We start from the raw sequence: 13,562 nt of genomic DNA, 5'->3' as shown, positions 1-13,562 counted from the left end.
ATTGAGATGAATTGAAACGAAACGACACAAATTCAAAGTCTGATCTAGCAATAGAAGAAATGAAATTTGCACCTCTACACCAAAAAGTGTGCTAATCAATAAAGCTTTTAATCTTCATTAAAAAATATTTGAAAAATGAACACTGGACAATACAGGTTCGAACAAAGCACTTCTGTCCGTTCCTGAGTTTTCAGGAAACGGTAAGAAAAACAAAAAGAATTCTTCGAGACAATGTCTCATTATTTAGCAAGCTGTTGCAGCACAATAATTGTAAATCTCCTGATGCTGAGTTTGCTGTTGGCGTGGAGGCATATGTTGCGACGGATAGAAAACACTGGCAGCAGCTGAACCGCCATAGCAAACACCGGTACTCATTAGTGGAGGAACCATCTGCTGCTGATGATAGCTCAGAGGATAATAGCGTTGAGTAGCGGCCATCGACATTCCAGGCTGTTTATAAGCAGCTCTAGAAGTGGCTTGCGGTTGTAATGAGAAGTAGTCACCTGCCGCAGGAATAGGCGCGCTGAACAACGAGTTGTTGTATTGTAATTGATAAGGATTTTCAAATGCCTGTTGTTGCACTGGAGGCTGATAATCATTGTAATAAGGAGAAGAGTTCAAAGGCGTACTCATTGGAGAGAACTGCGAATTTGAAGAGAACAAAGAACTTGATGGAGATTTGTACTCATAAGGAGTACCGGCATGGTACGATGATGGGGTGTCCATAACTGATGGCGACAAAAATGGATCATTGTAAGGGCTCTGAACTGGAGTAGCCTGGAACTTGTTGCACCAGGTCTTCCAGCACTCCTCGATACAAGAGAATCCATCCTCATAATGCAGTCTCCACTTGATAGAGCTAAGCCAGTCTCTCTCTAGTTTGTTAATACATTCCAAAGAGAGACCGGTAGCGTCTGACCATGACTTGTTCCGGAAGGTATTGTCATCATTGAATTTGTTGGCGAGAACCAAAGAAATTGTCAGATGTTCAAACACTTCGGAATCTGTGGTGATCGGGTCTTCTCTGCCCTCCATCCTTTCGGATAAGTAAAGCAAAGCAAGAACAATTGTGGACTTCGGCAATCTAGTAGCAGACAGAACAGATTTGACATTGTTGTGGAACAGCGGAGTAGGATTATCAGTTCTTTTCATCAAACCATAACTGAGCCAACAAACAAATTTGACCATTTGATCAAGTTCATAGTCCAACACAGACGAGACTCCACCCGTTGGGTTTGAAGCCGACTGGTCTTGAATTGGAGGATGCATCTGATACTGCTGTTGTTGGAAGAAATCACTTGGCGGGGCATAATAGCCAGCCATGTTATAACCTCCGGAATAGGACAAAGAATGTTGGTGGCGATACTGTTGCTGCGGCACAGAAGTGTTAACTAGATATTGTTGGCCTTGCGGTTGAAATGACGCATGGCGCTGGTGATATTGAGGTAACACTCCCGTGTATGATTGTTGAAGGTAATTTTTTCCCGATGCAAACATAATTGAAAAGGGACAAGACGATGACTTAATTAAAAGGTCGTCCTGACAAGCGGATAGTCCAAACAAGTAAGATTCAAAAGAATCAAGGATAAATTGAACTTGAGAATAACTTAATATCTCAAGTATTTATTCTGAATTTGACGTTCTCTTGTTTGAGAAATCCTTATTTTTTTGTGATCTGTTCGTTGTTGACGCTGGTTAAACAAAAGGAGCGGCGAACTGATGTTCAAAATTAGACTCCCTTGCGGTCTCCAACTGGTAAAATGATCACTTAAAGGTTTGGGTTTGCTTTAATGAAAACAAGTAAACCTTTTGCCCACAAAATTTTTTACTGGCTGACTCTTTTCCTTTTATAAGTTAGAAAACTTTTCTTGCGAATCGCACGCATGCAGTATTAGCAGAAAACCGACTAGGCGCAAAATTTTTTTTTCTGGGGAAAGCTATGGGCCCCGTAGCATTTAGAGAGTGATGTGTCAACTTCGTGGCGTCTTAGGGAGCGCGCAAGCAGTCGCTTTGCCGTAGTTAACATGCCCATCTAGCTTTGAGCACACGAGTTTTTTCATCATTTAATCCTTACACCAGATATTTCATTAAATTATCCCTAACACACATTAACCACCGAAACCGTACAAGGTTCTACCCTGTCTCTTCAAAGCGTAAACGACGTCCAAAGAGGTGACAGTCTTTCTCTTGGCGTGCTCAGTGTAAGTAACAGCGTCTCTGATCACATTCTCTAGGAAAGACTTGAGCACAGCTCTCACTTCTTCATAAATCAAAGCAGAGATTCTCTTGACACCACCTCTTCTAGCAAGTCTTCTGATGGCTGGCTTGGTAATACCTTGAATGTTATCTCTGAGAATCTTTCTGTGTCTTTTAGCGCCACCTTTTCCTAGACCTTTTCCTCCTTTTCCTCTGCCTGACATTTTGTGATAATAGATTTGAGTAGTTTGCCACAGAAGGATATATGTATATTTATATACACTGGGCAGGAAATGAGGAAATCGCAAGAAGCCGAAAAACTAGCCAATCATATTGTGTGTCTTAGCTGGTCTCAAATTTCCTCACGAGCTGTGTAAAAAATAAACTCATATTTTGCTGCATATTGCTATTCGGAGGCTGATGATCTCAGTTTTGGCACAAAAACTATACGCCAGCTCGCTCGCGAAACGAAAAAAAATTAGGACCAAATTTTACTCACTCGGGTGAGTAAACGTCTGTATGAACATCAGTGTAAAAACATGTCCGCGGGCGTACACAACAATTTCTTATAAATACATGCGCATCCGCACTCCCTGCGCTCAGACAGTTTTTGAACGCATTTAATTTAAAATGGCCAGAACTAAACAAACAGCAAGAAAGTCCACTGGTGGAAAGGCCCCAAGAAAGCAACTTGCTTCTAAGGCCGCAAGAAAGTCCGCTCCGGCTACTGGTGGTGTCAAGAAGCCACACAGATACAAGCCAGGTACCGTTGCCCTGAGAGAAATTAGAAGATTCCAAAAATCTACCGAACTTCTTATCAGAAAATTGCCATTCCAGAGATTGGTCAGAGAAATTGCACAGGACTTCAAGACCGACTTGAGATTCCAATCCTCTGCTATCGGTGCTCTGCAGGAATCCGTTGAGGCTTACCTGGTCTCCTTGTTTGAGGACACCAACTTGTGCGCCATTCACGCCAAGAGAGTCACTATTCAAAAGAAAGATATCCAACTTGCCAGAAGACTCAGAGGCGAGAGATCTTAAGTGTTTTTGTCTGGGTTATAATGAGCGAGGTTTATGTGTAACATATCGATTGGGTTTATACTTTTAGTGATATCTTCGGGTTGAACGTTATTTATTGTATTGGACTCCGTATTTCCTTCCACTCCTTGCACCAAATGCCAGGTATGTAAGTTTGAGAAACTCACACAGCACTAAATTTGTATATAATGGATCCTTTCAGTGACAGCGGCGAACTGTATCAGCTTAAACAGCAATTCTATGCTGCCAAGTACAATGATCTGGCAAGTGCCAACTTGGAGGACTTGATTTTCTCCAATGAGGAGAATAAATACAGAGCATACCAGCTCCAAATTAGATCCCTTTTGGCTTTAGGCAAATACGATGAGGCTGCGTCCGAGATAGCTAAGGTCTCAGTGGATGAACCACTGGCATCCGAGTTTAAAGCCTTGCAAGCGTACACAGATTTTCTGAAAAATGGAAAGACCAAGTTAGAGGACTTGGAAACCCTCGTCTCTTCCAATAGTGACAACGAAACGATAAACCTGCTTGGCGGACTTTACTACGTGACGTTAGAGGATTTCGATTCCGCGATCTCGTTATTGTCTTCTTCACAAGGCTTTGAGAATATCTCATTGCTTGTTTATGCACATCTGTTGCTGAACAAGACCAAAGAAGCTGCAAAAATCTTGTCCAACTTCAGCCAAATTTCTCAGGATAACGTTGTGTTTACACTTTCGCAATCGTGGTACGACCTGATCGGTTTCGACGAGTCGTTGAAGTCTGCTTACTACTTTTACGACGAGCTTTCCTCCAACGAGAACACGGTCAGCACCAAAAACCTGCTTTGCTTGTTCATCTCCAACATGAAACTTTTACATTTTCCGGAGGCACAGGATGTTCTGAACAAGATTGCGGAGCTGGGGGACGAAGGAGTCAAGGATTGGAAGACGCATTTGCTGATCAATAGAATTTCTTTCGAGATTCTTCAAGGCAACGAGTACAAAGAGTTGCTCGCCGAGTTGAAGAGAATTGACCCTACCTGCGGTTATCTTGAGGACTTAAAAGAGAAGAACCAGACGTTCGACTCTATCGTCGAAAAGTATGCTGTTTAGTATAAATGTAATTCAAAATGCATTGATGAATGTCTATTTACGAGTTTTGACTTTCTCTTTCCAGCTCCTCATCTGGAATCTCTTCAAGGGTGATCTTCCTTGGTTTTCTGAACTTCTCAGAATCCTTCAACTTCGGAACCTTGATTTCCAGCATACCTAATTGAAATTTAGCACTGATGGCTTCTTCTTTCACGTCAGGAACTGACGGTAGCTTGATCACCCGCTCAAATGAGCCGAAGCGCTGCTCAGAAACCCGCAGGATCTTGGAATTATCCACCGTGGAGTCGTCGGATAAATACTTGTTTTTCAGCTCACCTTTCACAACTAGCTCCGAAGACGTAGGATGGAACTCAATATCAACAAACTCTTTGGACACACCTGGCAAAGCTAGGGCAATGATGTAATTATCAGGGAAGTCGTAAACATTGACAGCCGGAGAGAAGGGTAAATTAGTCTTCAACTGCGGTGCAGAGATCTGAAGGGGATCGATCTTTGGTTCGTTATGTTTAGCGTGCATATTGAGCGTGGTCGAGCTTCTTCTCTTCAATTTTGGTTCCTTTGGAGAAGTTTCTGAAACCTGCTGCTGTTCAGCTGCTGACGGTGGAGCTATCTTGCCTGTAGGGGCTGCAGCTGCGTCTCTGGAACTTTTCTCCCTAGGCGTTTGCGAGCTCTGTTTGACAACGAACTGTCCGTCTCTCTTTCCAGGTCTGGTGAGCTTTCTCGTAAAATATGGACCAATTAAATCTTCTAGCCTATATTGAGCACTCTCATCATCATTGGAGCTTTCATCCTCAGCAGCATCCGCGTCGTCTTCATATTCCTCGTATGGGTAATACACCGGCACCTGCGGATATCCCCTTCTGTACCCAGTGCCAAATGGATATTGCGGCTGAATGTAGTAGGCTGATCTAGCCGAATGAGGTCTGTAACCCTGCTCGTTGATAATATCCCGTAGATATTGTTGAATGATCTGGTCCATGCTCATAAATCGTTGAGAGAAATAATAAGGAGATAATATTGAACCTTATTTTATATTCCATTCCCTAAAATACCCCATCTTTTCCAGAAATTGCTAGATAAAATATTATTTTGTATACACTAAACTGATTTTGTTCCCATAGATCGGCTACCATGTCTGTCTCAGAGGAGCCAATGTCGTTCGAGCTTGTAAGAAAGCGCGTCAACAGTGGCGAGCTCGACAAGCTAACAAGATCGCCAGAGGTTATGGAAAAGTACAATGCCCACAAACAGTACTTCAGAGATAAGGGAATAGATATGGTGACTTATATTCTTTCGCATGAATTGCACTGGGTCCCGGAGGATACGCCGCTGGACACTCCTTCGCGCGAACTACTGGAGACTGTCGTGAAGCCGGTGGATAAGCGCCCGTTCGCCAATGCGCAGGACATGACTATAATACCAAACTCGTATCCTTATCATCTGGAGCCCGGCATTGAACACCTTTGCGTATGGGTGAAATTTCCATTGCCGCCGGACCCGAACTCCCCAATGGGAGACATATCAGCAAAGGATAAACTCTTGATAGAGAAGTACATCAACGAGACATTTTGTAACTGGCTGAACATACCTAGAGATCATATTGCATGGTTTAAAAATTGGGCAAAATTACAAAGCGTGAAGTCGGTTCCTCATATTCACGTTATTATAAAGGACATGGACCGACAGGCATTGGATAGAGTATTGCACACGGGTGGGAAGGCTATAAATTACGGAGGCGATGACTGTAAACTATAGAGGAACGTCAGAAATGTTTAATAGAACGGGTTTTCATCCATTTTCATGGCCTTTTTCTGTAGAATGTCCAACTTGTTTCCCTTTCTGATGACGAAATTCTTTTCGTGCTGGATCACGTACATTCCAAAACAGCTCTTATAAGGATTCGCTTCGTCCACGCGTCTATATTTCGACATCGTCTTACTAATGGTGCCATGTTTGTCCATTGTTCCATTGGAAACGTCGATGTTGGGAATGGTACATCTAATGCACTTTAATGCACCAGTGAAGCGAATACGCGAATCCTTTCCCACGATATCAAATTTGTGGTAGAAATCCTCTGCAAAAGGCTTGTCAACATCTCTGATAACCAAGTTCGGACGGAACGCTTCCATTCGAACGTACTTTCCCTTCTCCCCAGCATTTCGTTTGACCTCTTCGTAGCTCTCCTGAGAAGTCATGAGCATCGGGTAGTAATCATGGAATAGCGTTTTTCTGTCAACGTTCTTTGGCGCTCCCACCTTGCAGGCTTTGCCGTTCGGAGAATAAACCAGTACAGCCTCTTTGGGTAATCCCATACTGGCAATAAATTCGGGATCCAGAGCTTTATCCAAGATATAGCCCTGTAGAGTGGCCAGCCACAAGCTGATCGGCTTTAGTTCAGTTCCGAAAGAGCTGTGCTGTTCCACATAGTCGTCCGTCACATTCATTGGGAGATAAAACACCGCCTTTTCATCTGTAGCCGTGCTATGGTATTCGAACTTGAAGCTCCCATCGCCAAGCGATACATGGACCGATGAAAGTTTAGGGACTTCTTTGAGTAATATTGGCATGTAACACTCCTTGATCGTGTCGTACTTACATATAACATACTGTCTGTCGTGTTTGAGCCCATAATGATCCAGCTCCCACTCTTCCACTTTCAGTCCAGTTGATACGGCTTTGATTGGATATACCAAAAGATAGTCCACAGTTCCACCATATCTGCCGCGAACTTTCATTCCCAGTAAGGCTCTACCATACCAGAGCAGTGCACCAGTAACACGTTGGCAGATATTGTACAGATGTCTCACAGATGTACGCATCCACGTTTTCTGATAAGACTCGACATACTGCTCCAGCTGAGGACTAAAGCAATCGACCGTCAAAATAGCAGCTATGATACACAGAAAGATGCTCAGTGCAGCAGAGAAGCACCCCATTGCGGCGGACACAAATAACAAGATACGAGATTTGGGGTTTTTTTTCCTGATAAGATTACTAGGACAGGAAGGATTATCTAAGCGACGGATTCAAGAAAAAAAAATCGATGTTTTGTTTATGGGCTTCATAGTACCCGGTGTGATACTAAAACTAAACGTGAAGTCATCGTCCCGACGGCATAACCGTGGGGTGAAACGCATTTTTGTGGCCGAAGATAGACAGAAGGACTTTAATCTGGACTATAAGCGCAAGTGTACTACGGCTTCCATAATACCTTCGAAAGGCGACGCTCGCCAGCGAAAGACACCGCAACCGCGCAAAATTGAACACATAACACACTTGCCGCCCGAGATATTACTCGAGATATTTGTGGAGTCGGAAAGCCTTCATAGTTTGGGCAAGGTGAACAAGCTTTTTCACACACTTGTTGAGCATAATTATGACAACTTAGCATACGAAACCATAAAGCGCAAATATTTCACATCGATACGGACCACACAGCGGAAATTATCATTCTTAAAACGACGCGTGAGTAACGATGTAGACCATGACCATGACAGACACGCCTTACGCACTGAGCTAGAACGAATAAGGGCCGAGCTCCCCCTGGAGGAGCCCACTTGCTATATGTCTGCCTACCAGATCAACATTTTAGACGAGAAATGTTTCAAAAGCACAGTATTCAGATCGAATATCTTTAGGATGTTGTCTCCCGATTTGATTCTATCTGGCGAGCAGATTTCACAGATACCCCCGGAATTGGAGGAGCTCAAGAGAGGGGGTGAAAATGCTCTCAAGTCCAAACTTCTAGAGCAGTACAAAACCACCGCGATCGCCTTCCCATACTTGGATGGAGACAATGATCACGATATAGATTACATTCACAGCGACTATCGAGATAAACTCATAATGATACGGCATCTGGTTGAGCGCGATACGCACTTTAGCACACCAATATACCAAATGGTTAACTTAATAATATATTTGAAGAATGCCTATAAACGAGCTGGCTTTGAAAACGAGATTATAGACACTAAGGTATACCAGAGACTCATTGACCACAATAGGCCGCCCAAGTACGGAACCGAAAGCAAGTCAAAACTCACAGATCCTAGCGTTATTGTCAACTGTTTGAAGTTCAACGAACACAGTCTCTTGAAGTTGATAATCAAAGAGTACGATCTCGCCAAGTTGGCTTCTGATCTCGAGGTGTGGAACTTCATCCTGGAGTCGAAAAACTACAGCTATTTCCACCAACTTGAAAAACTAGGGCTCCAACCGACTTCAGGAGTTCTCAAAATCTTCAGCTAGTGATTATACTGCTGCTGTGGCTGCTGTGTAGTTTGTTCAAACGCTGGGGTGGCACTGGCAGCGTTTCCAGTGAAATCGTTGAACCACGCGTGCTGGAGAGCTTGGCGAGCGCTTAGTCGAAGCTCGGGTCTCATCTGAAGCAGACCTTGCAACAGATTCAATGCGAGATTGTCCATATTGGGAATCAGGGTGTGCAAGTCTTGAGGGATGAAAACGCTGAAGTTGGATCTATAGTTCGGATAGCTGGTGACACCCGGCCATGTTCTCTCATTTGGTGTGCCCATGACTCTGAAGATCTTGAGCAGTTGGTCTTCGTTGGAGGAGCCAGGGAAAAGCGGTTTACCAGTAAACATTTCTGCCATGATGCACCCTGCGGACCACATATCGATCGAGGTGGAGTAACTGCGAGACCCCAGTAACACGTCTGGGGCGCGGTACCACAGAGTGACAACCTCGTTGGAGAAGGTGTTGACTGGAATGCCATAAGCTCTGGCCAGACCAAAATCGCCCAGCTTCAGTTCGCCCTTGCTGCTGATAAGAAGGTTTTGAGGCTTCAAGTCGCGGTGAAGCACCCTGTTGTCGTGACAGAACATGATGCCTCGAAGCAGCTGGAACATGAAGGACTTGACCACATGAGGCTCCAAGGCCCCACTCTTGTTGTAGCCGTTGGTGTCCATGTATTTTTTCAGATCCTTATCGAGGTACTCAAACACCAGGGTCAGCTTGTTTTCCGTGTGGATCACGTCGTATAGGGTGATAATATTTTCGTGTCTCAATTCTTTCATGATGGAAATCTCTCTTATAGCTGTAGATGGCGTCCCTTCTTCGCTGTCCAGGTTGATTTCTTTGAGCGCCACAAACGTGCCCAGCGCACGGTTACGTCCCTTGAAGACCGTGGCGTATGTGCCCTCTCCTAGTTTCTCCAGCTGTTGAAATTGGGAGGCCGAAGCAGACATATCTGAGTTAAGTCCGTACTATAATTTTCTGGATATGACACCTCTTCGTAAAAAAATCAACCGTCGATCGGCCAGGTCGATCGACGAAATTTTTCACTCTTGCATTGATCTCAATGACTGATACACATACCTCTCCCCGGCGCAACACCGAGGCGACGCTGTCAGCACGCGAGATCCCCAACATCCGCGACAAGCCATCTGTGCTCGGTCCCGAATGGTGTGGTATTTACGAGACCCCGGTGACCTTCGAGGCCTCACACTTTGAGCAGGCTATGAGTAATCTGTTGAGAAACCCCAACATCAACTCCACGGTCATTCTCAGAGCTGACGTGTTAAAGAACTACAAGTACACGTACACGGACGGGTCGGACGAGCCGTTTTTGGAGAAATACATCGCAGAAAACCCAGAAGCCATCTCCATCACCAGCGACAACCCCGAGGAGCCAATACGGTCGCGGCACCTCGACGACATAGAGATCAAAAGCGTGCCTATCAGCAAGAAGTTCAGGCCGAAAGTCGAGATGGTGAGAAGAATCATCCCCCGCAACCCGTCGAAAGACTACGTGATCAACCAGACGTGTCTGCTGATGGAAGATAGCGAGGACTCTATCTTGATTGTCTACACTCCACACATCAGCTCGCCCGAGGAGACTCCGTTTTATCTTCCGCCTGTGCGGTCCATTGGGCTGCTTTATTCCCAGGGAAATCTCTCGATCCACTATCTTCCGTTTGGCTCGGTTGAGGAGCTAAGAACCATGAAGCCCATAGAAAGACCGATCCGAATCGCATACCGACTGATGAGCACTGCCCAACGGCACTCGGACGGCGTGGTTAAGGGGTACGAGAAGCGGGTCAACCACGATCTGATTGTGTCCAAGGTGGCCTTCCAGGACAGATATATCAGTCTGAAGCAGAAATATGCCAAAGCTCTGGTAGACGATTGGCGAGAAAACACGGACCCGCGCAAGCACGTGTTTGAGGACATCGCTATTGCCGCCTTTCTGATTGAGTTCTGGAACAAAATATACCCCAACAAGGAGCTCTTCGAGTTTAGAGATCTTGGCTGTGGAAACGGCCTTCTGGTCTACCTGCTCACCATGGAAGGCTACACAGGCATAGGAATCGACGCGAGAGCGCGCAAATCGTGGAAAATGTACCCGCCCGAGGTGCAGAGCAAGCTGAAGGAGCAGGTTATCATCCCCAGCGTGCTGCTGAGACCGCACCCGGCTGCCAGAGCACACTATTTTTCCGACAACGGCAGAGTCTTCAGGGTGCCTGTGGACAGGACACTGCCCGAGGATCTGGGGCTCACAGAGAAGCACCAGCTGGTGGAGGTATTCACGGCAGGCGACCTGCTTAATTCGCCGCAGGTCAACGCGGCCGAGTTCCCCAAAAACACATTTGTCATCGGCAACCACTCCGACGAGCTCACCACGTGGATTCCCCTGCTCGGGTACCCATTTATGGTTATTCCGTGCTGCTCGCATAACCTGAACGGCGAAAAAGTGCGGTATCCGGCCATCAAGAGCATCGCACAGGCCAACTCCGTCACCTCGTACACCTCCACCTCCAGGTACGCCACGCTTGTAGATCACGTGGAGTACATTGCTACCATTTTTGGGTGGCAGGTCGAGCGCGAGATGCTCAGAATTCCCTCCACCAGAAACGCGGCGCTGATCGGCTACCGGCCCAACAACTTCCTCCCTAAGTCGGTGTACGAGATCATCGCCATGGAGGGCGGTGCAGACAGATGGGTCGAAAATACGCTCTCGCTGATGAAACGGCCTCCTAGAAACCACTAAATATACACTCTGTATACGTCTATTTCTTCGCGTGTCTGCGCTTTCTCTTGAACCCGATCAACCGTTTGACGTCGTTCGGAAGGCCGCTCTTGCTGGTTTCGGGCACATTTTGGGTGTCTGCCTTTCTGCGCTTCGACTGGCCTTGGCTGCCGTTTGCATCTCTTTTGCCGCCGTCCGCTCTCTCGTCGCGGCTGCTTACTCTCAGCCGCTTTCTATCTCTGCCACTCTCCTGGCCCTCGCCGTCTCTCTTGTGGCTCTTGGCCCTGCTAAAAGCGATCTGCTCGTGTCGCCGCTTCACCACCTTGGCGTTCTCAATAGCAAACTCCACAATCAACCGACGCTTGGTTATCGTGCCCTCGCTCTCAGCCACCTTCTTCTGCTCATCCGTCAGCCCAACCAGAATGTCCTCGCGACTCACCTCGTGAGCGTTCAGCCACCGCAGCGCCATCAGCGCGTGCTTGTGGTCTCGGAACTCCAAGAACCCGTATCCTCTGGACCTGCCCAGCACGCCTGAGCCCTTCACCTCGTTGATGATCTTGGCCTGCTTCACCACACCCGTCTGCTTTTTGCGCTTCTTGTCCTCTGGCGTGATTCCTAGCTTCTCCTCAATGAACTCCTTGTGTCTCTGTGATCTGGCAAGCTCCTCCTTGTTCAGCGGCTGCCTCTTTCCCTCCTTGACCTCAGCCGCAAACTGGACAATCGCCTTGCGCCCCAGGGCCTTCAGAGCCTTCTCGTTCATGGCACGAGGCAGGTTTCTGATGGCGAGTCTCGTCAGCGACAGATGCAGCGACGGATTCTTGTTCAGCTGCTGCACACGCAGATTGTACGATTTTTCACGGACGTCCAGGTCCGTTTTGCTGATCAGCGAGGCCAGTCTCGAGCCAGAGGTTATGCGTCCTTCGTTCAGCAGGAAAAGATTACGCTTGTCTTTCTCCGTTGGAACACGGCCCAGAAGCTCTTTTCGCGCAAGAGCGTTGCGCTCGGCCATTCTGGCAGCAGACTCGCGGTCCACGGTGGCAGTGATCTGCAGAACACGGCCTTCGTAGACATACAACGGGGAAACGTCGTCTGGGATGAGCATCGAGTTCGGATTCACCTCTGGCGCGTTCAAAAGACACTCCTCGTAGTCCTCCTCGCGCCGGAATGCCACGAACGCAGACCCTTTGGCCAACTGGGTGTCCTTGTCCATGACAGGGAGAGCGTACTTGATCGGTCCGAATTTGGAGAAGTGCTCCTCTAGAGATTCTCTCGTGGCGTCGTAGGGAACGTTACGCACAAAAATAGAGAAGTTTTCTTGCTTGTTCGGACGCGGCCTGTTGAAGTTGAGGTCCTCACCGTCAGACTCGGACTCGTCATCCTTTGATTCGTCTGTCTCGTCTTTGGCCTCTTCTTCCTCTGACTCTTCTTTCTCTGACTTTTCTTCCTCTTCCTCCTCCTCGCTCTCTTCTTCCCCATCGTCTTCCTCGTCCTCTCTCTCATCGCTCTTCTCCTTCCTGAACTCCTCCCACTTGTTCTTATCGATAGCAAAATCAACAGCCACCTCACGGCCCTGCAACTTCAACCCCACGGTCTCCTTGACAGCCTTCTCGGCCGCAGCGTGCTTCATCATCGTTACAAATCCAAACCCAGACATCTTGCCGTCCTTCTTCTTGGGAATATGGGCCTCCTTCACTTTACCAAACTTCAAAAACACCTTCACCAGCTCGTTTGGGTCTTTCACCGACCACGGCAGATTGCGCACAATCAGCTTCGCACTCTTTTTCAGCGCAATCTCCTGTGCCTTGAATTTTGCATCGTCCACCGGCTTGGCCTGTTTGTTTTGTTTATCCTTTCGCTGTCTCCGTTTGGCAATAGACACTCTCAGCAGCTTGTTCTGGAACTTGACCTTCTTGGTTTCCTTGAGGGCACTGAGGGCGTCCTCGTCCGTCACAAACGAAACAAACCCAAACCCTCTGCTCTTGCCCTCTGTGTCAGTGACAATAACCGAATGTCGCACTGGGGCATATTGGGAGAAAAACTCGTTCAGTTCCTCCTTTGTGGCCTCAACAGGAATCGACTGCACAAACAGTGTCCTCCTGTCTAAATTGTCTTCGCTCTCGGCGGCAGAGTGCTTATCCGTCATCTAAACAGTACACGATCAGCGACCCTTAATCTATCTGAATCCTTAAAATTTTTTTGAAATTTTTTTATGCACCTGAAAGTTTTCCTCAACTTCAAAAAATACTAAA

General features: G+C 46.8%; 11 protein-coding genes across 11 annotated transcripts; 5 read left to right on the top strand and 6 right to left on the bottom strand.

Annotated features, from left to right (window-relative positions):
• Positions 1-243: 243 nt before the first annotated feature.
• On the bottom strand, positions 244-1,497 carry KL911_002569 (uncharacterized protein; the record flags this gene model as incomplete). Its single annotated transcript, XM_043197652.1, has 1 exon — positions 244-1,497. One exon carries the CDS (start codon positions 1,495-1,497, stop codon positions 244-246), a length of 1,254 nt encoding a protein of 417 aa, XP_043054849.1.
• Positions 1,498-2,108: 611 nt separating this feature from the next.
• Positions 2,109-2,420, bottom strand: KL911_002568 (uncharacterized protein; the record flags this gene model as incomplete). Its single annotated transcript, XM_043197651.1, has 1 exon — positions 2,109-2,420. The coding sequence occupies one exon, from the start codon at positions 2,418-2,420 to the stop codon at positions 2,109-2,111; it is 312 nt and encodes a 103-aa protein (XP_043054848.1).
• A 406-nt stretch (positions 2,421-2,826) lies between these two features.
• On the top strand, positions 2,827-3,237 carry KL911_002567 (uncharacterized protein; the record flags this gene model as incomplete). Its single annotated transcript, XM_043197650.1, has 1 exon — positions 2,827-3,237. One exon carries the CDS (start codon positions 2,827-2,829, stop codon positions 3,235-3,237), a length of 411 nt encoding a protein of 136 aa, XP_043054847.1.
• A 185-nt stretch (positions 3,238-3,422) lies between these two features.
• KL911_002566 (uncharacterized protein) lies at positions 3,423-4,328 on the top strand (the record flags this gene model as incomplete). Its single annotated transcript, XM_043197649.1, has 1 exon — positions 3,423-4,328. One exon carries the CDS (start codon positions 3,423-3,425, stop codon positions 4,326-4,328), a length of 906 nt encoding a protein of 301 aa, XP_043054846.1.
• A 37-nt stretch (positions 4,329-4,365) lies between these two features.
• KL911_002565 (uncharacterized protein) lies at positions 4,366-5,307 on the bottom strand (the record flags this gene model as incomplete). Its single annotated transcript, XM_043197648.1, has 1 exon — positions 4,366-5,307. The coding sequence occupies one exon, from the start codon at positions 5,305-5,307 to the stop codon at positions 4,366-4,368; it is 942 nt and encodes a 313-aa protein (XP_043054845.1).
• Positions 5,308-5,459: 152 nt separating this feature from the next.
• On the top strand, positions 5,460-6,083 carry KL911_002564 (uncharacterized protein; the record flags this gene model as incomplete). Its single annotated transcript, XM_043197647.1, has 1 exon — positions 5,460-6,083. The coding sequence occupies one exon, from the start codon at positions 5,460-5,462 to the stop codon at positions 6,081-6,083; it is 624 nt and encodes a 207-aa protein (XP_043054844.1).
• A 17-nt stretch (positions 6,084-6,100) lies between these two features.
• Positions 6,101-7,147, bottom strand: KL911_002563 (uncharacterized protein; the record flags this gene model as incomplete). The annotated part of the gene is made up of 1 exon (XM_043197646.1): positions 6,101-7,147. One exon carries the CDS (start codon positions 7,145-7,147, stop codon positions 6,101-6,103), a length of 1,047 nt encoding a protein of 348 aa, XP_043054843.1.
• Positions 7,148-7,235: 88 nt separating this feature from the next.
• On the top strand, positions 7,236-8,576 carry KL911_002562 (uncharacterized protein; the record flags this gene model as incomplete). Its single annotated transcript, XM_043197645.1, has 1 exon — positions 7,236-8,576. One exon carries the CDS (start codon positions 7,236-7,238, stop codon positions 8,574-8,576), a length of 1,341 nt encoding a protein of 446 aa, XP_043054842.1.
• Positions 8,577-8,579: 3 nt separating this feature from the next.
• KL911_002561 (uncharacterized protein) lies at positions 8,580-9,532 on the bottom strand (the record flags this gene model as incomplete). Its single annotated transcript, XM_043197644.1, has 2 exons — positions 8,580-8,599; positions 8,722-9,532. 2 exons carry the CDS (start codon positions 9,530-9,532, stop codon positions 8,580-8,582), a joined length of 831 nt encoding a protein of 276 aa, XP_043054841.1.
• A 113-nt stretch (positions 9,533-9,645) lies between these two features.
• KL911_002560 (uncharacterized protein) lies at positions 9,646-11,334 on the top strand (the record flags this gene model as incomplete). Its single annotated transcript, XM_043197643.1, has 1 exon — positions 9,646-11,334. One exon carries the CDS (start codon positions 9,646-9,648, stop codon positions 11,332-11,334), a length of 1,689 nt encoding a protein of 562 aa, XP_043054840.1.
• A 19-nt stretch (positions 11,335-11,353) lies between these two features.
• Positions 11,354-13,456, bottom strand: KL911_002559 (uncharacterized protein; the record flags this gene model as incomplete). The annotated part of the gene is made up of 1 exon (XM_043197641.1): positions 11,354-13,456. The coding sequence occupies one exon, from the start codon at positions 13,454-13,456 to the stop codon at positions 11,354-11,356; it is 2,103 nt and encodes a 700-aa protein (XP_043054839.1).
• Positions 13,457-13,562: the final 106 nt, after the last annotated feature.

Source organism: Ogataea haglerorum (assembly GCF_019207285.1).
Source record: "Ogataea haglerorum isolate 81-453-3 chromosome Unknown 81-453-3_NODE_6_length_583072_cov_95.821986, whole genome shotgun sequence".
Lineage (NCBI taxonomy): Eukaryota > Fungi > Ascomycota > Pichiomycetes > Pichiales > Pichiaceae > Ogataea > Ogataea haglerorum.
Note: the sequence above shows the minus strand (reverse complement) of the source record. Positions and strands in the feature narration are given on the sequence as shown.